The 21,037-nt window shown below is 36.5% G+C and overlaps 1 protein-coding gene across 1 annotated transcript in view; it reads right to left on the bottom strand.

The window, feature by feature from the left end:
• Positions 1 to 21,037, bottom strand: part of CCDC91 (coiled-coil domain containing 91) — a 112,399-nt gene that overhangs the window by 57,682 nt on the left and 33,680 nt on the right. The window contains exon 7 of the mRNA XM_059472159.1: positions 4,170 to 4,247. Within this exon, the coding sequence (XP_059328142.1) occupies positions 4,170 to 4,247 (78 nt within the window). The remainder of the gene's footprint in view (positions 1 to 4,169; positions 4,248 to 21,037) is intronic.

The raw sequence follows: 21,037 nt of genomic DNA on the forward strand, positions 1-21,037 counted from the left end.
AACTGGTGGACAAAACTCTTACTGCAGCAAGGGCTGGGAAGAACTTTGCACCTTTAAGTTCATTTCTATAAAGGGAACGCACATCTGATTCATGCAGATTTTCTTTTAGAACACTATTAATTGCATTAAATAATCTAAGGAAATAAAACCCATCAAAATAAATACACCTGCCTGTAACCTTATATTCTTTAAAGCTTACATTAGAAGATACTTTATAGGATGAGAAATAAAACAGATTAAAACTATTAACTCATCTATTTACAGAACTGTGACAATTTCAGAACAAAAGCTTGACTAAACAAGCACAGGAGAAATTCTTATGTTGCTTGTGGTAAATATCTTCAGATGTGATGTGATCCCACAAGCAAAACTTCCAAGATCTACATTTACTTTTCTTTACCGTGGTTAATTACCAGGGATAAAAGTTTAAAACAACATTGACATGAAAGACAGAAATTAAACAAAATTAGGTAAACATGAGAAGGGGAAACTTGGCCTACACAGAGCACTGAGTTAATTTTTAATTTGCTTTCCTGTGGTTTTTAATACAAATTTTGTGACTGTGTTGTGGATGGTTTATTTGTTGTAAGGAAGATTAGAATGTGAGATGCTAAACAATGGCCAAAGCTTTTGAGAGTTTGTGCTACAAAGCATCTAATGGTCTCTATTAATGGATTTCCAAACACATTCAACAACTGAACATTCCAAAGATAACTGAATTTAATTCTAAGGGTTTTGGTATATCCAGGTTGTTGAAAACAGGTCATTAAATTTTTGGCTTCTTGTGTAAGCTGTATTTTCAGCACTGCTGCCATATTAAGGACCAGTCAGGAGTAGGAATTGAGGGGGTTTGTCCTCAAACCTGAGTACCTGGTCTGCCCAGGGATACCACACTAGTGAAAGATCCATGTGGAGAAATACTGTCCTTTCCACAACAAATAAATCCCCAAAACACAGGAAAGGGACTAGAAGGAATTGTAAGCCATTTGGAAGTACAGGAAGATACATCAAACACAACAGAGGTCTGCAGCAGCACATCTGGAAGGAGTGGACTTAGCTCTGAATGAAAGAAAACTGTTTTTCTGGTTACCAAAATGGCAACTCTCTTTTCCTTTGTAAACCAAGAGGAAGGCACATTCACAAATCTACCAACAATAGCACTTACCTGTGCCAGGAACACAGAAAAGACAAGCCAGTCAACTTTCTGCCACTGTTGTTCCACTCAAGGTTTCAATACCTGAGGATTTGGGGTTTGAGGCATTCTGGGGATTATTTCCTGGGGCTAAGGATGAACTGCTCATATTTTTCACAAGCTATCCTCAAACAACCCAACAATGTTGGGCCTTTTAAGTTGTGCTGTGGCTCTGCTTGGAGCAGCACCACAGAATTATAATTGACTGGTTTCAGAGAGGATTAGTCAGAATTCCAACACTCCTGACTGCAACGCAACCTAATTAGGGCCTGAGCAATCCCCTGATTGGAATAACCCTCATCAGTTCCCTTTATTAAATCCCCAGGAATGCAAAATAAGCTTGTTTTCATCACAAACAAGATCTTCCTTCCCACATCTTTTTAAATGACCCATAGACTTGTTTTGGTGAATTTCCACACTCAAGGTAACATGGGGATTAATTAGATAGCACTTACAAAAACCTACTGAAAATGGAAATTACTTCTGCATATAAACAATACGTATTACAGTAACACAGTCTAAATTCTAAAGGAGACATATTTCAGCACAAAATTAAGTCTGGCTAATCATGAGTAAATTAAAAGAGTTAATGAATCTCACGATTCTGTCTTTCACTAAAATGATTAGTCAGATTTCATTTACATTCCTAAAAAATGCTGCATTAGGAACCATTATTTGGTTATCTAATTGTCACCATATCTGAAAAATAGAATTAACTCCTAAGGATCTGAGCAATTAAAAAGCCCCAAGAATGTAAGATACTACTTTTATAATTACAAAACCACATTTGACTTGCTTACTTAAGAAAAAATAGATCTTAGCCCTGTTTCATATTGAAATATGAACAATGAATTAACATTTTAAAAGAATCCATGAGATAATTTTCTCAAACAAAACTACAGAACAGATTTTATCTCCACTGATGATACAGTGTTACTTTTTTATTTAAAGTACATAGCAAAGTATTACAAGAAAGGTATTAAACAACCAACCAAAAAATGCTTGGGTTTTTTTAAAAACCCTGATGAATAAGTCACCTCATGTTTGCAGACAGGGCTGATTGCAGTAATTTACTCAGAGCTTGGCATATCTGATATTATTTCTCATCAGAGTGCTCAACTAACCACATGATGCAGCAGGAAGATTTGTATGAGGCATATTCATGTCATGGTTCCATGGTATTAAAGAGTGATTTTATGTAACTTGAATATAAACATTCTATGAGAAATAATACACTAAATATAAACATAGTTTAGAAACACAGGGTTCAATTAATTCCCTACTATTTTGTGCCAAATCACTGAAACTGATAAACATAAATCTTATTTTCCAGAGGGCATGTCTGATCTACCCAGCTGCTGCTGACTGGTAAAACAGCTCTCAAAAATTATTATGGCTCATAAATGTATCCCTTTACCCAACTACACAGGAAGAAATTATTCCTTTAAAATGCAAATATAACCCATGTAGAGCTCTCCTTTAGTTGACACAAATCCATTAAAATGGTAAAAAATTACACCTCAAAAACATTCAAAACTTTCATTCAACACCATAAAATTGTTAGATTTCACATATATTTTCACATATAATTTTACCTATATTTTCAGAACTAAAAAGAAGGAAATGTAAGGGCAGCAATTACCAAAAGCTCACAAGAGTTTTCAAATATAAGTCCACACAGAATAGACAGACATTTTACACGTATCTAGAATACAACAGAAACTAAAATTGCTGCCATTGAAGATGTTCAGTGGCACATCCAAAGGTGCACACGCCAAATAAAATTCCCTTTTGAGAGCTTCTAAGGTAAAGGGGTCCTCAAAGAATTAAGGGAGGAGGAGCAAAATTCTCCCACTGGAGAAGTGGGACACCATCAGTGGCCATGTTTAAGTTTTCTCAGGAATGGAAACTTTTGAACCATTTTTCTGGATAGGTTCAGAATGAAATTACTATAAGTCATATTGATGGAGACAAATATATTTCCACAGACAGCCAACTTCAATATTAGTTAGAACACTAACAGTTAATTAGTTAGAACACTACTAACAGTTACTAGCAAGATTATTAAAAGGCTTTATTACCACAAAATCATGAATATTGGAAATGATTGCTAAAATCATCAAGTCAACCCCTAACCCAGCACTGCCAAGCCCCCAACTTCATCTTCCTGCCCTCCAGGCCAGATCATTCTTTGGTTACAAATTGCTGCTAACAAACAGTTAAAATCTGATATTCCCCTTCACTAACGACATTGTCAGATTTGTGTTCTCGGCTCACAGTTGCCTACCAGGTCTTAAGTTTCCCTTTTCATTTTCAAAACCAGCCTTAATTTCTGTTTCCTATTATCAGTTTTAAGTCTAATTAGAATTCTTAGCTTTACCTTCTCCTCCTAACTTGACTCAGTTTTTGCCCCTTGTGAGTTTCTTACCCAACAGTTTCCACAACAGAACAAAAGACACAGATTTATGCTCCATGGCAACATCCAGTTCTTTCATTTTACAAGCTGACAGGAACCAAAACAGCACGAAAGAAGAACTACAGATTCAGCTTTATTTCATCCATAATTCCCTCCCTCAGTGCTGTGTGGATCAAAACCTGCTGAACTGCTCTGTGATGCTGCTTGCCTGCAAGTGCAGCTCTGGAGACTGAAGAGGTCCAAAACGCGGATTTGTGATAAACAATCCAACCCAAAGTTTACCACAACTGCCTGAGAATTTGGGGTTTGTTCTGGTTTTAAGTTTCCTTACTGAAAATGGCTAACCAACTCTATCTGAAGTTTTCCAAAGTGCAGGCTGGGAAAACAGGTCATGCAAAATTTCAGACCAAACAATCTAAATTGAAAGCAACAGAAAAGACAGTGGGAGAAGTCAAGCAATCAGCACAAGAAATACTAATAATTGTGCACTGCAGGCACTCATCCTGTTCACTACTACAATAACACCATTTGGAAATTGTGTTAGCTTGGCAACTCATTTACCTTGAATTCTTCAACAATAATAGTTAAGGCTTCATGTCCAGCTTTTCTCATGTCTTCTAATTCCTGCTTATGCTTTTCCTGTACAAAAATACAGAAAACATTAGGCACATGACATAACAATTTTAATTCAGGAGAATAAATAAATAAATACCAATTATTTTCATGTTTTTATATCTTTCATGAAGAAATGCACACAGATGGATCCTTTAAATATTATATATACAATGTATATGAATATATATGTATATATCTATATACATATATATATGTATATATCTATAAGGAGGTCCCACTATTAAACTTATTTTTATTTCTTAATTTTACTTCATAGAACACAGATGGTTCTACATGGTTCTTCAATTTTTTAGGGTTTTTTTTCAGAACTTTCTATGTTTTTTAGTATACCTGTGGATGGTAGGACTTCCAAATCACCTTCTTAGTAAATGTTATTTACTGCCCCGACCAATAAAAATGTTGAGATAAAGTAGTATCAGATTGAGTTTCCTTAGAAATGCACATTTTTTCTTATTTATTATGTGGCTCCTCTTTTATCATTTGTTTTACTCTTAAGATTTCAGGGAAAGTCTTCTTGCAGAAGAAATTTTAAATAGATTTTTCAAAAGAAGCTACATTGTTCACTTTTTATTTTCTGCACAGTTATGTAAAAGGAACCTGGAGAAAAACATTCTAGCATTTTTTCCTTACCTAATAGTTTGCTAAGGCTGCAATGCGAACCCTCATTGGATTTTCACCAGCATTTCCCCCTCATCAGTGAGAAGCACCACTTTTTCCAATCATAAATTAGTAAGAAGATAAAAAACATTCCCTCTTTCCCTGTTCCTCAGGGTCTCTTCTTGTATCAGCTCAAATGGCAAGATGTAGTTTTAAATCATCTTGGATTTTAACATTTAGCATCATAATGGTTCTGTTAAGTTCTTATTTGAAGATATAAATATTTCCTTCAATTCACCCAAGTGCAGAGAAAAAATAACAGTAATACTGAATGCAAAGGAGAAATTGAGGTAAACATGATGAAAAACAATGAGAAACTGAGGTAAACATGATGAGAATCAGTCCATAATGGCTAATTAATACACACACTAGAGTGTGCTATTGTGTATAAAATAGAGTTTGGTCACTATTTCTGTTCATGTGAAATGAGAATGTGAGATCTACAGAAGTAAGACACGGGAGCATCTCCAGGTCTCAAGCAAATCAAGTATTTCCACATTGGTCCTATCATCAACATCCTAGTGAAAGATACAGCTAAGAACCTAAAGATAAGGAAAAATTCAGGGAGGAGAGAAAGATTTCAGATATCCCAAGATAACCAAAACCCCCACATTATACACAGCCTTAAGCTCACCACAGGAAGCAAGGATACACTGATTTATTTCATACAAGTAAACATAATTTGTACCTCAAGCATAACAATGGAAGACTCTGAGGTGAAAAATGAAGTGAGGTAGCAAATAAACTTTCACAAGCAAGTGCCTAACATTGTGGTGGTGAGGACATTTCCTGCTGAGTTAGAAATGAGTTGAGCCAGAGCTGAGTGAGTGTGAACAGAGCAGCCTGCTGGGAATATTGTGACTGATTAAATGTGAAAAACTATGCAAAGGAAATAGTATGGAAGAGCCTGCACATGCCCCACACTGAAACAGAATTACAGTTCCCACACCACACTCTGAGTATTTGGGGGGTATGACAAGGATCTCTACCCTGTCACATTTAAGACATTAATATTTTGTGAAGAACATATCTGCTCTTTCTTCTTCCCTACAGGATGTGCATACAGAGACCCTCCACTGAAGAGGACACTAAACAATAAAAATAAGTGCTAAAGCTAAAGTGTTGTTAGTATGAAAGCTCATTTTGCTACCAAAACTGCGTGATATGGTAAATAGCACCTACACTTGGCTCAGGAAACCTTCTCTGGCTGCCTTGAGGTTCTTAAAATATTACACAGATAGTTCTTTGGGATGAAGCTACAAATGTGCCAGGGCAATTTATGTCCTGGATGCTTTCCTACTTCCCCACATAATCTAAATGGTGGGACAGGATAGCAAGAGGAAGCAAGGAAGGAGGGAGGAGTGAACAGGAGAACAGTGCCAGGGAAGATGACAAGAAGAGAATATTTTAATTAAACAACACAGTAAGCATAAAAGGAACTCTCAGCTTCATTAGGATATTTTAATGTCTCTTGTCTCAAAAGCATCAGTGTTCAGATCAATTTAAATTCCACCATTTTCCATAAAGAACAAAATATTAATTTGGAAAAGTGTGCCAGCTGTCATCGATGGCTACTGATACTGACACCAGTTTTAACACCCAACACAACTTTACACAGTGCATGTATTTAAAAATCAATCTGTATTTATTTGCTGTATTATAATAACATAATTTTAATTTTAATTAAATAATTATAATTAATTACTGATCAAAATATATCAGTATTTCTTTACTGTAGTACACTTCATGATACATATAGATATGTATGAAAAAACTACATTTGGTTTTTCTGAAAACTTTTCCACAGAAAGCACTAAAAAAGATCTTACACAGCAAACAACAGTGGTGTGCTGCATATTTATCACAGGTGAGCCCTTCCAAAAGGTCCCACTGCATACAGCTCACTACAATACAATTTATTCCGGATACAATCTTTTATTACCAGTTTCAAACATATGAAATGTCAAATGTCAAAACTAATAGTAATCAAACCCACAATTTCTATCAACAAAACTTTAATTAGAGATATCTTATACACCAAAAATTGGTAACAGTTCCATCTGCAGCTCTGTTAACCTTTGAGAAGTAACTAGAATATTCTTCAGAAATATAACTAATTGAAAGAATGTATATTGAATTTTCATAGAGTTGTACCATTCATAACACATAATGATGTTCACAGCACATTCCTAGAGGATACCTTCAGTCTTTTCATGGATGTTTAAAAACCCAAGACATCTACAAAGAAACTTGACACTCAGTAAGTGGCTTCAAAAGCATGCAGGAATAAATTTCACTTCAGCATGAGTAAAAACTTTCCAAGATTTACTTCTAGAAGATATAAAAAAAGAACTCATAGCATCATTATATGTAAATAATAATTTTATGTCAAGCTGTAAGATCACCATATCTTTGAAATTTTTCTAACGTAATAAAAAACCTAATTGTTTTCTTCCTTGTTTTTGAAGCATAGAAAATAAGTTTCATTATAACATCAACAATCATACTTAGCAAAAAATCATCAGAAAGATAAGTTACATCTTTACATTTGAATATCCTTTCCATTTTCAGTATGTAAACCATTTTCTTTGTCTGCCTCTTTAGTTAAAACTCTGGGAGCAAACAATAGTGATGTACTTGTCTTTTCTTTTCATCTTAATTCCTTTTCTGATTTGTAAATATATTTTGGAACACTAAAAGCATTCCAAAGCAGACATACTATATGAAAACTAGCTGAACAACAGCTCTTTTCCCATCAAAGTACAAGCAAAGCAGCCTCAACACAAATTGTTGCCATGCTCATTCTGGGCTACAAATACATTTTTGTTTGTTGCTTTCCAGAAGACAAGTGACGATGTGCAAGCTGAACAAAACTCAGAGAATTCACGGGACAACCAGAGACACAAGTATCTATTTTTGCATCAACTTGCTGTATTTGTTTCATAAGAAAATTGACAAGAATTTAGATCAAAATAAATAAAATAACCATCAGCTTGGGAAATTGAGCATCAAATCAAAGAGTTTGGGATAAAGTAAATACCAAGAAATACAGGCACTGAGGATGACAATGCAGCCTTTTAAATTCTTTCTTAGCCGAAGATCTGCATGAAAAGCTTCTCTTGACTGTGTGGTTGCAGAGAAAAGAGGGATATGAAATAAAATCAGATGCTCATCATTTAGACTATACTGTCCAAACCAGAACGCGAATATCATCTGCAACTGAACTCCCAAAATTCTCCTCCATCAGAGAACTGCTATCAAGCTGTCAACTTCAAGATTAGTTTGTTGGTTTTTTGTTGTACTTCCTGAAAAAGTCAAAAATAGTCTAAGCATGAAGGGGGAAAAAATCCAAAGAGATAGAAGTTACACTTTTACCAGGGAAAACAAAGAAGTACATAAAGAAAAGAGGAAAACTAACTACTGCTTCCTTATTTTAAGATACTGCTATGAATTCTGCAAGATTTTTGCCTAACCTCAGAAAAATTCCAGCTGAAAGAGAGCATCTCCCACAGACTAGAAAAAGGTATCCAAATCACAGATACACAGATTTTATAAGAAGTCCTTTACACTTCCAGTGTATCTTAGGGAACTTTTAATGCAGCTGAACAACTCTATTTTGCTTCCTGTAAAACCTCACACTGAACATGGATAGGTTTCATAGTACAAGCTCCTATTTTTACATGGCAGATACACTGAAAACCACCAAAAATGTTATATTCCATACAACAATTATTTAAGTTTACAGTAACTGATATTTTGACAAGTTTACCGTTTCAAATACTGCATTAATCAGATTTTTGGTTCAGGCATTCCTGACCCTGCCCTTAACTGGCAATGAGGTAGGCCAGATTGGAGTAAAATATTCCAAATAATTCAGCCTGGGGAATATCCCCTGGACTGGACTTATAACTTCAGTGACTGGGAGTAGGCTATTTATTTTTCTCAGTTTGTGACCAAAGTATTAAATCACAAAATCACACAATCACTCAGGTTGGAAGGAACCTCTGGAGGTCAACTAGCTTAACCTCCTGCTGAAAGCAAGATCAACACTGAATTCAAACCAGATTGTTCAGATCCCTGTCCAGTGAGCACTTGAAATACTCTGAAGATGGGGATTTCACAACATCACTGGCTAAGACATCCTAATAATTATCTTCATCATAAAATACCTTTTTCCTTATAACAAGCTGCATCTTCCCATGCTTCAAGCTATCACAATTTCCTGCTACACACCTCTGCAGAACGTGCCTAGCTCCATTTTTCTGAAAACTTTGTTGGTATTGACCATCTGCTATTGGGTTTCCTCTAAGCCTTCTCTTCTCCAGACTGAGTCAGTGTAAATCTCGTCCAAAATCTTGGAGTTTCACCACAGAAGGCAATCAGGCATAACTTGTCTTTTGGTAAATCCATGTTGGCCATTTCCAATCACCTTGTTTGTGTGCCTGGAAACGGCTGCCAAGAGCACCTACACCATGATATTCCCAAAGAGGCTGGTGTGCGTGGATCCATCCATCCATCATCCTTCCTCTCTCTCTTTCCAACAACCAGCAGCTTCCCCCAGCCTCTGAGTGGATGCAGAACTCTCTCACAGCCAACTCTCTCATCACTCCTGAGCTCTGTGGGCTGAAGCTGCTCGTTTTCACAAACGACACCTCTTCTCTCCCATTCCTTTTTGCTGAGCTGGTGAAGCTCAGGTTCTGCTGGCTTCCTAGACAACATGCATTTGTGTGTGTACATTTGGCATGGGTCCCCAGAGTCCAGCCAATTGTTGTGCTGGTTGAAGCATGAGAGGCTGTTTTGGGTTATTTCTTTCACCATCTCCCACCTCTGAGGTGAATAAACCCCCACTTACAAATAGATGCCAAATTCACATGTGGGAGGAGAAAGAAAGCCTTGCTTAGCTCTTTTACAAGCAACAAATAACATGGACAAATCAAGATGACAGTATTTAATTCTCAAGAATGTGTTAAAGAATTGGGCTTGATTAGCAAAGATGATGACAACATCCTGACGTCATCAAATGGCCTGACATAATGAAGTTCCAATTCTACAGGATTTGTAACGAACAAACAAACATCACCCTGATATCTCCCAAAACCCCGTTATAGTCTGGAGACTAGATATAAACCTGGGCATCTAAAGAGCAACCAACCCCAGGTGAAAATTATAACATACATTTATTACTGTCTCTATTTTAATTACTGTGAAACACTGATGGTACTGAACCGACCGCAAAACTACTTACGTCAGAGGAGGAAAGTTATGTTTGAGGACGTGAGGTAGGTGGCAAATATAATCAGTCTCTTAAAAAAAAGATAAATTCAACCTAATCTCTTCCTCAAAGCAAAGCAGTCTCACTAAAATCACTAAACCAAAGTCAGAATCAATTTTTATTTTTTAAGTTAAGCCAGAAAACATCAAATGGAACATTCTGAAAGAGTCAGCAGTGATTGATACCACATTAAGTTTCCTAGAGATAACTAAAAGCTATGTTGGGTTTTAATTGTTTTTTGGTGTTTTTTTTTTTTTTTTTTTAATTAAACTGTGATTTAAGAAACACAGTCTTATTAAATTTTTAAAATTACAGATCTCTAAGTTATGTCAACTAATCTATTTTAATATGTATTACTACTGACCACAAAAAGCAAATGGCTTCATACAGATATTCAGAATTCTAAAGGTACAGTGAAATAAACAAAAATACACATATATCTGTGCTTTTTGAAATATAGTATAAAAGTAATATAACTCAAGATTCTTGACATTTTTATACACCCCATTTACTTTTTCATCTTGATGATATTAACACGATATCATCACTTTCAATTTTTTGTTGAAAGAAATAAATTGAAAGTTTATTGAAAGAAATATTCTTTGATAAGTGCATAAATATGAAGCAGGGACTGACTTTCCCATCACTGTATCTGACAGTCATTCACTCTCCAGATCTTTTCCTTGTTGCCTTTTCCCTGTTTCTAGAACACCCCTCACTTTCTTCTACCCCTCACTCTGTCTTTCCCTCCAACGATGTTAAAACCACAATTCTCGTATTTGAATTTTTTATTTTGAATTACAGTAATTCCACAGCTCCCTCTTTAATCTATTCAGTATGGTGCAGTTGAGAACAAAAAGGCAATCTCCCCCTTTCCCCCCTAAAAAAAAAAAACCCAAAAACCAAAAAAACCCACCAAACATCCCACAGCAGCCAAAACTTTCCCTCCCCAGTAAGAGCCTTGTTGTTGCTGAAAGAATGAGAGGGAGAAGCAGAGGGATTCTAATTTGGACACAAATATTGTTTCCTCTAACTCTACTAACCCAGACCATAAAAACGCTGCCCCTTTCAAAGTCCCTCAGTTCCTTTCTCCAAGCCAACTGGCAAGGAGGCAAAAACAAGCTCACTCTCCCTCTGTTGTACATGAGAAATTAAAATGTAAATACATTTCAAAAAGGCTGTAGCATTAGGACTGAATTTGATAGAAATCTTGAGCTGTGTTTTAGCTTGGTTTGAAACTTCTTGGTATTTTACACTACGTCAGACCTCCCACAAATTGGCCTACCCAGATGAGAAAAATCATGATTAAGACACGTTCTTGTTCTGAGCAGCTCCCCTCTTCAGAGGGGCACAAACGTTGCTTACAGTAAGGCTCTTGGCTAAAAGTGTTTGCAAAAAGGGAAAGCAAATCCTGCTCTAATATAGCCTTCTCAACTGGACGTATGCAGATTTATTAAGCATATGTAAAGGTATTTAAAGCACTGAAGGCCACATTTAAAAATGTAAAGTAGTGCAGAAGCAGTAAAAAATACAAAATATCATAAAAATGAATAAAAAATTGTATTATTCCTTAAAAATTACTACTGTGTTTCTGTTGTGCAATGGAAGATTCATCAGCCATGTCAGTGATTGGTACAGGAGAAAGTAATTTAATTGGTGGTCACAGAAAGGGACTGTGCTGAAAGTTGATAAAATATTGTCACAAGAGTTGCAACACGCTTCAAAGAGCTGCTATTTTTATTTAACAAATAATCATTTCTCAAAAAAATGTGAAAGCAAAGACAGACAAATTTGATGTAAACAGGATGGCAAGTGCCACCAGACCCCCATTCATGAGAGAACTCTCTAACGAAAATATTATGCGAAACATGAGATTTTTTAAACTATTCCTGTAGTCTTTGTTAGCTACAATATCCCTTTTCTTCTGGCATGGGAGATGTCCACTGCATTTCTGGCTGAATTCCATACAGCCCTGAATAATTTTCCTCAGCTGACAACTGTCACCACATTTATAGAAAATAACAGCGTGGGATATCTAAGACAAATCGATCTCAAACCACCACTGAACGTGTTGGAGTGACACAGAGTTGAAATGTGTCTTTATAAGCAGTGAGTCCAAGCCCCAGGGACTCATGGAACTCCACAACAAGCCCAGCTGAACACAGCTGTTCTCCCACTGGGGATTCTGTGCAGGTAATGGAACTCCCAAGGGCCAGATGCAATCACACTCCATAAGAAACCCCAGAATTGTTCCCTCTACTGACCCACCTCAGTTTGTTTTGTTTGGTTTTCTTTCTTTATTCACTCTTTTAAACAAATTACTTCGCAAAAGTATTTCACTAAGTATTTTCAAAAAAGCAGGCGTCACATACTGTGTGGAATTAGGTTTTAGCTCAAAAAGATGGAAATGGATCTCCTCTTCTGCTTATCACTAACAAGAAGGTTCTTCAAGCATAAAAAGTACCTTTCCAGTTATAAAGTTTGAATATAAGGGAGCTTCAGGACATTTTACATTCTCCACTGCTTATGAGCTCAATAGGTGTTTTCCTTCTGAGCTTCCCTGAATTATCAAGACTTATTGCAAATTCTCTGCCTAGCAAGTAAATGGAAATTTGCTTTTCAACGACACACTCACTTATTACTTATCTCAAAAGCCAGACAAACTCAGCCCTTTGAAAACCTAGCAAAGAAACTTTGCATTCTCCTTACATAAACATGAAGTACATTAAGCACAGACTTACTGGCTGAAATTATTCTTAAAATATATTTAAAATATAATAACTGAAGAAATTCAGAATTTCTCTCAGTCCTTCATCGCAATGCCTTAGATTATTTTTTAAGAATTATTCATACCTTCATTTTCATAATTTCATTGTGTCATTATGATATTCACTTCTGGAAATTAATGTTGATCATCCTAGCCAATTATTTGCCTGAGAATGGTTTAATTTGTAATGCATATCCAAAACCAAAACACTGCATTGTGTTTAAAAATACCTTCAAGTAAGGTAGGTTTATTTTTAAGGAATTACATAGAGCTGGGAAAATCTGTTTTATCTCAATATCCTCCAGGTTTAAGAACAGATGTTCTGGTTTTCATTAATATCAGCTTTCTTTCAGTGATAAAAGTTTTGCCAAGAATAGTAAAAAAGTTCTCAGTAGTTTAAGTACATGATTATTTTAAATGTCACATGCCCTTCTGGACCTTGTGAGTCTTTAGTGAGGAAAAAACCTTATACAAGTCTCAGCATTAAAATTTTATTTATTTAAGAGCAGCAACAATAAAGTAACCAATACTTTATCTCTGGAACTGCTTTCTCAATATCAGGAGTTATACAGAAGTGACCTGATACACACCTTTAGTAGTAGTCTAAAATAGTAGTTATTTGTTGACACTTTGCCTACATATTAACATTTTGGCAGTTCACTCAAATAAAAAAATGTATCACCATAATTAATAAGGAAGTTTCCAAGGGAACTTAGAAGGGATGAATAAATTCAACTTTGATATGTAAATCACATGAGTTTCTTGGCTATAACTTCCAGTGTGTGAATTAGTTAGATTAGAACACATTCATACAAATAAATTTGCTTAATACACGGAAAATTACACATTTCAGCTGGGTTTAGAAACACAAGTAAACTGTGTTTCAACACCAAGTGTATACTATAGATGAATAAAATTTAATAGAGATTGAAAAAGTAAATTTAAAGGTGTAGCAGGTTAATTTACCAATAGAAGTTCCAGTAATGTATTAAGCTGCATTCTGCCGTCAGTCATAGTTTATTAATGAATTATAACCCAAGTAAGATGATTTAACTGGTAAAGGACAATGAAGGGACAATCTCCCAAATTTCTCCCTAAAACATCATCCTGAAATTTGCAGTGCATCTTATACCTTGAAGTGTATAAAAAGGAAATACAAAGTCTTTTAAAAGTATTGACTAATTTTGGCTAATATTGGCTAGGATTTACTATTTTGGGGGTGAATAATGCTCAGGTACAATAATTACCCCGTCTCAGATGCCTCACACTGAACACAAACAGGACTGGAGTGGACCCAGAGACATGGAGATGATCTGGCACCATTCCTCACATGTTTTAAGGTGTTGTAACTGTCCTGCAAGCATTACAATATTTCCCTTTAACTCCTAAATCATCTTGTCTAGTTCAGAGTTCATTAATAAACTATGAGAGGCTGTAGATTGCTGAAAATTTTATAGCTCATTAACCTGCTACACCTTTAAACCTTTTCCATCTCTATTAAATTTTATTCATATAACAAATAACTGGCCTTAAGTATTGTCTTAGCAATACAGCTACTCCTTTCTACACAGGTTTCTTTTTAGATCAATTTTGCAGATTTTCATCATTCCCTCAAAAATCCAACCAGATACTACTCCTATCCACAAAAGAAAAATTTTGATGCAGAAATCTTGATGAGACAAGACTGGTGGTAAAGAACCCCAACCAACCAGTGCTAAATATATCTGGGAATTTCACAACCTTCTTAAGTAGAATTTCCGTATCAAGTAGGAGAAAAAGTAAATGATGAATCCCTCTGAATGCACTTGATATAAATGTGCAAATGAAGACGTGCAGCAGCTGTCACAGACTTTAACACACTGAACATAAATCATAAATGCACTCAAATCCAGGGTGCATTGGCAAAAAGCAGATCAGGACACAAAAAGGGGTTAAAAAAACACAACTGCTTTGCTAGCACCTACTTGCACACTAAGAAAATGCACATTATTTAAGCACAATTTTTTGAATGCTTTTAAAATCAGGGAGGCAAAGGAGGCACATAAGTGTAAAAAAAATGCTTGTCATGTTCTATGACTGAATATCAGATTATAAGGCAAGTTGGGCATCTCAAAGCTGTTAAATAACAGTACAACAGCATGAGAGAGATGGATTTTTAAAACAAAATTAAAATGCTTAGTCTTACATCCACTCTTCTAATAAATAATCCTGAAACAAGACAACAAAACAATTAATAAAAGAATTGAAGTTTAAAAGGAAAACATAAGGCAAAAGAGCAGAATTTTTCTGTAATTAAAATAAAAATTTATTTTTCCTCATGAATAGAAAAATAATTTAGAGGAAATAAGACATCAAAACTAGGAGGGGAGAGGGGGGCAGTGAAGGCAGGGGGGAAAAAGGTCAAAATGTAAACAGCTCTGAAATTATTAATAAATAAAGACTTTGAATAAAAATGAGTGTCTCAAAGAAGAGTACAGAGAGTAACATTAAAAAAATTAAAGGTGAATAAATAAACATGAGTTATCTGGCACTCACTTGAAAAAGAGGTGGGCAAGGGATTGTTGCCATATCCATAAATACCTTTAGCAGTTCAGCAAAAAGATGCACTGCTATCTGTTAAAGTGTCTTTTCTGAAATTCCCCCTTTTTTTCCATATTCCATAATTTTAAACCCTGCTGTGACCCATGAAATTTCCTGGAATCTCATTTATAAATCTGTTTGCAGGTACAGCACATAAACTTTTTTTCACACCTATTTTTTTTTTTTTTTGTTATTAACATTCTGTCTCCTCTATGTCTGCACCTAAAACCAACCTAAATATTTTCTTAGAAGATAGTGTTTAACAGGATGTAAGTCATATATTAGTTTTGTAAGAAAACATACATTTTCTAGTACTCCAGTCATAAAAACCACCTACCTCCAAGACCTGTTTCCAGCCTCCTGCAGAAGAACACCTTTTCCAGGATCATAAATGCACTCTCCTGGAAGGAAAGGCCAGGAAGGCGATGACAGGGTGGGCAAGGGAGGAGCTGGAATGTGTGGAGCTCTGTCCTGGGGGATCAGTGAAGGATTTGGGGGTCAGGATTAGCAGGCAGGGCCAGCTAAGTGGGAATTGCTGTGCCAGACAGTCTCCAGATGGATGAGGGCAGGTGAGACCTTCTCCAGACAACAGGAGGGAGCCTCATGTGATTCCTCGCAAGGAGCGTGTCCAACCCCGTAGCATCCCATGAATTCATCTTTCTTGGCCAATTCCCAAGCCTTTGGCCCTGGAAACAGCACTAACTACTCACCATAGAGTTAGCCCTCCTGGGGGGAAAAACAGACACCCCCATGGACTTCTGTGTCCAAACTTCCCCTAGTTTCTCCTTTCCCTTTCCCCTCACTGGCTTAGCATCCCTGGTGGCTGCCCCCCTTCCCCTGGAGGCCAGTCCCTTCTGCCCAGCCCTTAGCTCTGCCTCTAACCCTGCCCTAAGTTAACTATATGATGCTTTTATCCCCAATTGTGTGTTGTTTTGCACCTTTAAGGCTTGTGGGTGGCAGATAGAGGCAGGGGGGCAAGGGAGATAAATGAGCAGCTGCCCCACTCACTCAGGCTGCAGCCAACACCCCAGCTAGTCAGGCTGTAGCTAAATCAGACAGTCACCCTAAGCCACTGGCTGTTCTCTCCCAAATTTGCCCTAAACCAAAACAAATATACACTTCTTCCCCTCCTTAAGCTGCCTGCTCCACGTGGTTCCTCCTCTTTCTCCCCAGGTTCCCCTTCAGCTGCATGAGACCCTGCTGGAATAAAAACTTGCACAAGAGCCTTTCTTGCCTCTATTGCTGAGCCAGCTGTGGTGAGTGTTGAGTGGAGGTTTGACTGCATTGCCTGAATGTTCACTCAGCTTGCTTTTCACCAGGAGAGGTGGGTTGGGAACAAGAAATAGGCTGCAGCACCTACCATTCTAACATCTGCATTTTTACAACCCCAGAATCTGCCAGTGGGACAAGGCAGCAATCCTGGGGCATGCAGATAACAAGCCCTGGAACACAAGGCAACTGAGGAACAATCCACGAGGTACTCTGCTGGACCCAAGCCTTAAAAACATGGGGGGACTCTCTGAGGATGTGAAGATCTGCAGTGACCATGAGATGGTGAGTTCAGGAGGACAAAACCAAGGATCACAACACTGGAATGGAGGGAAGAAGGGTTTGGCCTCTTAGGGATCTGCCTGGGACATGGGACATCACCCTAAAGAGAAAGCTCCAAAGGAGCTGGCTCCTGCTCAGGGATTATCTCCTCCAAACCCAAGAATGGTCCATAAGGACAAGCACAGGCAGCAGGAGGCCTGCATGGATGAACATCACTAAACTCTGACATAAAAGGGAAGTGGAAGCACTAACTTCAAAAACAAGGAGACAGACACCACCAAATATGCATCCTGGCTCATGTGAATTTGTGAGATAAATGGGTCTAATATATAAAAACCTGCAGAACAACAAGAGATATTAATCAAAATAAAGTCATCCTTCAGAATTAAGAGGGAACAAACTGGCCCAAAATCTCAGGTTTACCATTTTCTATCTTTATATAACTGTGTTTAAAGATTTCTTCTCATAAATTGAAGCTGTATAATTTCAATATAACATTTGTACAGGTACTCAAATGAAAAATCTCCCAAAACATCAACAGCCATGGAAATACATAAATGAAACAACACCTAATACCTGCAATGATTGAAATTAGGTTATTGCTACCTTTATCCCAGCGAGGTGTTACTGCATGACCTAGTGAACTTCCTTTGGATCATTCTGTACTGTTCTGTCAATGTTTTCCTTAGGGATAATCTTCCTCTCTTGCCCTTCTGAAAAACCACTCATACAAGGAGTCTATCTGACCTGCTTTCTTACACACAAAAATATTACATAAAGTGAAGTCACACTAGCAACCAATTCATTTCCAATCACTACTCTTTCCAATAACTGTAATACTGCTGCATCAAATAAGCATATTAAAGTCCCTTTTAAAATAAAAATTTCTAAGATGCTCCCTAAAGAAAGATGGAACAGAAACAATGGTTTCCAAAAGAAAAAAAAACAAAAAAAAAAAAAACAAAAAACCAAAACCTGTTGGTATTTTCATAACAATTACAGGTTTGATAAGTTGGAAGAACAGAAGTCTGCTGTCAAAAGATAAAAAAGAGAGGTTTATTTCAAAAAGAAAGGTCACACCACAGCAACAATATTGTTCTTTAGAAAAACAGCCTGCTTAACTTCCAGAAAGGGATGATGATGGGAAAAAATGTGTAAAACCGCAGCGAGAATTTTCCAGTAGCAATGCAGCACTTCAAATGTGAGTGTGTGGTAAATCAAACAAATAGCAGTGAAAAGTATGATCCAGTTCTCAGTGAATCATCAAAACCAGTTGTCTGTAGACAGACCAAACATCAGGGGCCTTATCAGCTAAACAATCTGTCCCAAGAATTAAATTCCTGTTCAGAGGAGTGGAAACCAGGCACTATTTTTCCTTTTCAAATTAAGTGTTCCCTCAGTGATTTCTGAACAAGAGAACATCACCTACTGAACATAAATGATAACTTTGCTATTGATGGTTTTCACTGTATTACATGTTGGAGTTTGGTAGTTTTAAAATGCCACCTTTGCCCATCTCTATAATTTACTGTAATGTGGCTACAGCAAAATTTTAGATTTCTATGATTAAGTGACCACTAAATCTGCATTATCTCCAAAACCTTGTATGACTTATTAGCCCCAAATGGCTTAAAAATATGTAGAAACTCACACCTAAGGAAGAGCTGAAGCTGAAGTTGAGATGACTATATAAACTCTGATCAAAAAAGGGAAAAGTACAAAACCGACATACCAAGAAAATATAAAAATCAGACATACATTTGCACCTGTTTCTCTGCTGCATAAAATAAGCAAGGAATTATAAAGTGAAGATTGCAACTCTATGGTTGCAACACTGCACACAAGTCAAAACCCCTAAAATTACATTTCCCACAGCAATTTTAATTCAGTTCAAATTTGCAAGTAAAGAAGTTAGAAATACTACGTTATTCTGCCTCTTAAATAGTGCAAACACTGAAGCAGGAATGTGGCAATCATAACTCTAATTTTATTAGCTTATATGAATTCAAGATCTCAAAGAGACCATTGCATTAAATATTCAAACAACTCTATAATACCAGTTAATAGCAATTTGTTTATTCTGTTTATGAACCCATTGCTGCCCCTTTACAATCTCTGGTTGTTGCAGTTACATATGGAAATAATGTTAAGAACATGAAAATACTACATGGTCTGTTCAATCTTGATTTTTTTTTAAAGCTAATTTTATTTAAATGAAACACAGAACTTTTTACTTTTTGGTTTTACACAATTATAAATGTGGTATGATAACTCTATTATCATCCATGGGTTAAATGTTAACACTATAGCAAAGATTTGGAAGTCTGCCTCCCATGCTTAGGAATAGTGATTATCACTAGCCTTCAATTCTTCAATTTTTCAGAACTACTTTTTTGCACACCTATGAAAAAGAAAGTTTGTGACTAGTCCAGAACAAAACTTGCTTCATTAGAATGGTAACCCAGCTTAGAGAAAATATTTTTATGTTCCTGCCTTGCCTTTCAAAGTTTTTTTTTTCTATATCAAAAAAACTTAAAACATATTTAATTGATGCAATTTTGTAAGAACAAAACTGTGGTGACATAACTGTCACCCTTGACTGATGCAGAAACCAATAGGAAAAGATGCAAAAAAATTAGATTAGTGACTTAGTTGACAAAGATCACTGAAATCTTCTCTCAGAATTAAGTGCAGTAACTTCTTCTTCAAAAAAACATAGGTCTTCTCTAAATATCACCTTGTTAAAACAAAGTTTTAACAGACTAACTGAGTGGTGTTGTTATATCTAGAGCAGCTTTTGAGAGTTCTCTACCACAAGTGCCAGAAGCCAGTAAATTAGTAAATATAAAGGTGAATGAAACAGTGCATGTTCATGTAAAAGGCAGTAAGAAAAGTCTCCTGAGGTATTGGTTTTATACTTTTTACTCAAACATTAACACAGCAATTTCATTTAAAAGGAATTAAGTCAATGCACACCCTACAGCTTTGGGTGCTGGCATCGGTTCCATTGGAAATCTCATCCAGAGAGCTCCCAAAGCTGTGCCAGAGGCACCACTGCAGTCTACTTTAAAGCTCTTCAGGTCAGCAGCACTGATAACCAGCACTAATTACCAGTACTAATTAATGTTTTTTAAATTATTAATTACTAATTACCAGTGGAAAAGGCAGAGCCAGGGACAGACATCTGTCCCCAGGAGCTGCCAGCTCTGCTCCGTGTGTGACCACAGGTGGTGACCCTGGTGCTGCAGGAGCCAGGGGAGAAAGACAAAAGGAACTGAAAGCTGTAGTGACAGCAGGCATCCACAATCCAAGTCTCATGGAAGTAACTTTAAAAGGCAGCTCTTGGAAACATGACTCACTTTCCTCCTCTGGTTTGATTCCTGCTGTAGCCAGAAGACATCAAGAGGAGGCACACAAGCATTTCTACCAAGTTAAAGGTTATGACCCTTTTATTGCCATTTTTGAAAACTGCAGCACCTGACTCAAAGAGTTATGATATTGGCTGATAGCTGCAAACCTTGGTAGCATTTCCACTATTCAAATTCACAGTGATCTTCAAGCAGAAGTGAGTATTAACAACATGAAATCCACTCATTCTATTGTTTAGGATAACAATAATTTTAACCCCTGTGGTACTCCATAAATCATGAGGGTTTTAAGTTAAACTTCCTTTTCTATAATGGTTAAGCAACATTTCTTTCATTGAGCAAAGTGTTACACATAAAAAAGGAAAAACCACCAGTATTAGATTATTATATTACTGTAAATTCCAGAATGTACTGCTATAAGAAATTCAAAACAAATTACTACAGCAACCCTTTAAATAAAAATGGGAAACAGTGCAATAGCTATTAAAGACCATCCACAAAAAATTAAGTGAAGCTGAGTTACAGACACAAGCTTCTGAAATGCTGAAACATAGTTTGCTTTGCTTTAACACTGGACAATGACTGAAAACTTCAATGA

The sequence above is a fragment of the Ammospiza nelsoni genome, chromosome 5 (genome assembly GCF_027579445.1).
Source record: "Ammospiza nelsoni isolate bAmmNel1 chromosome 5, bAmmNel1.pri, whole genome shotgun sequence".
Taxonomy (NCBI): Eukaryota; Metazoa; Chordata; class Aves; order Passeriformes; family Passerellidae; genus Ammospiza; species Ammospiza nelsoni.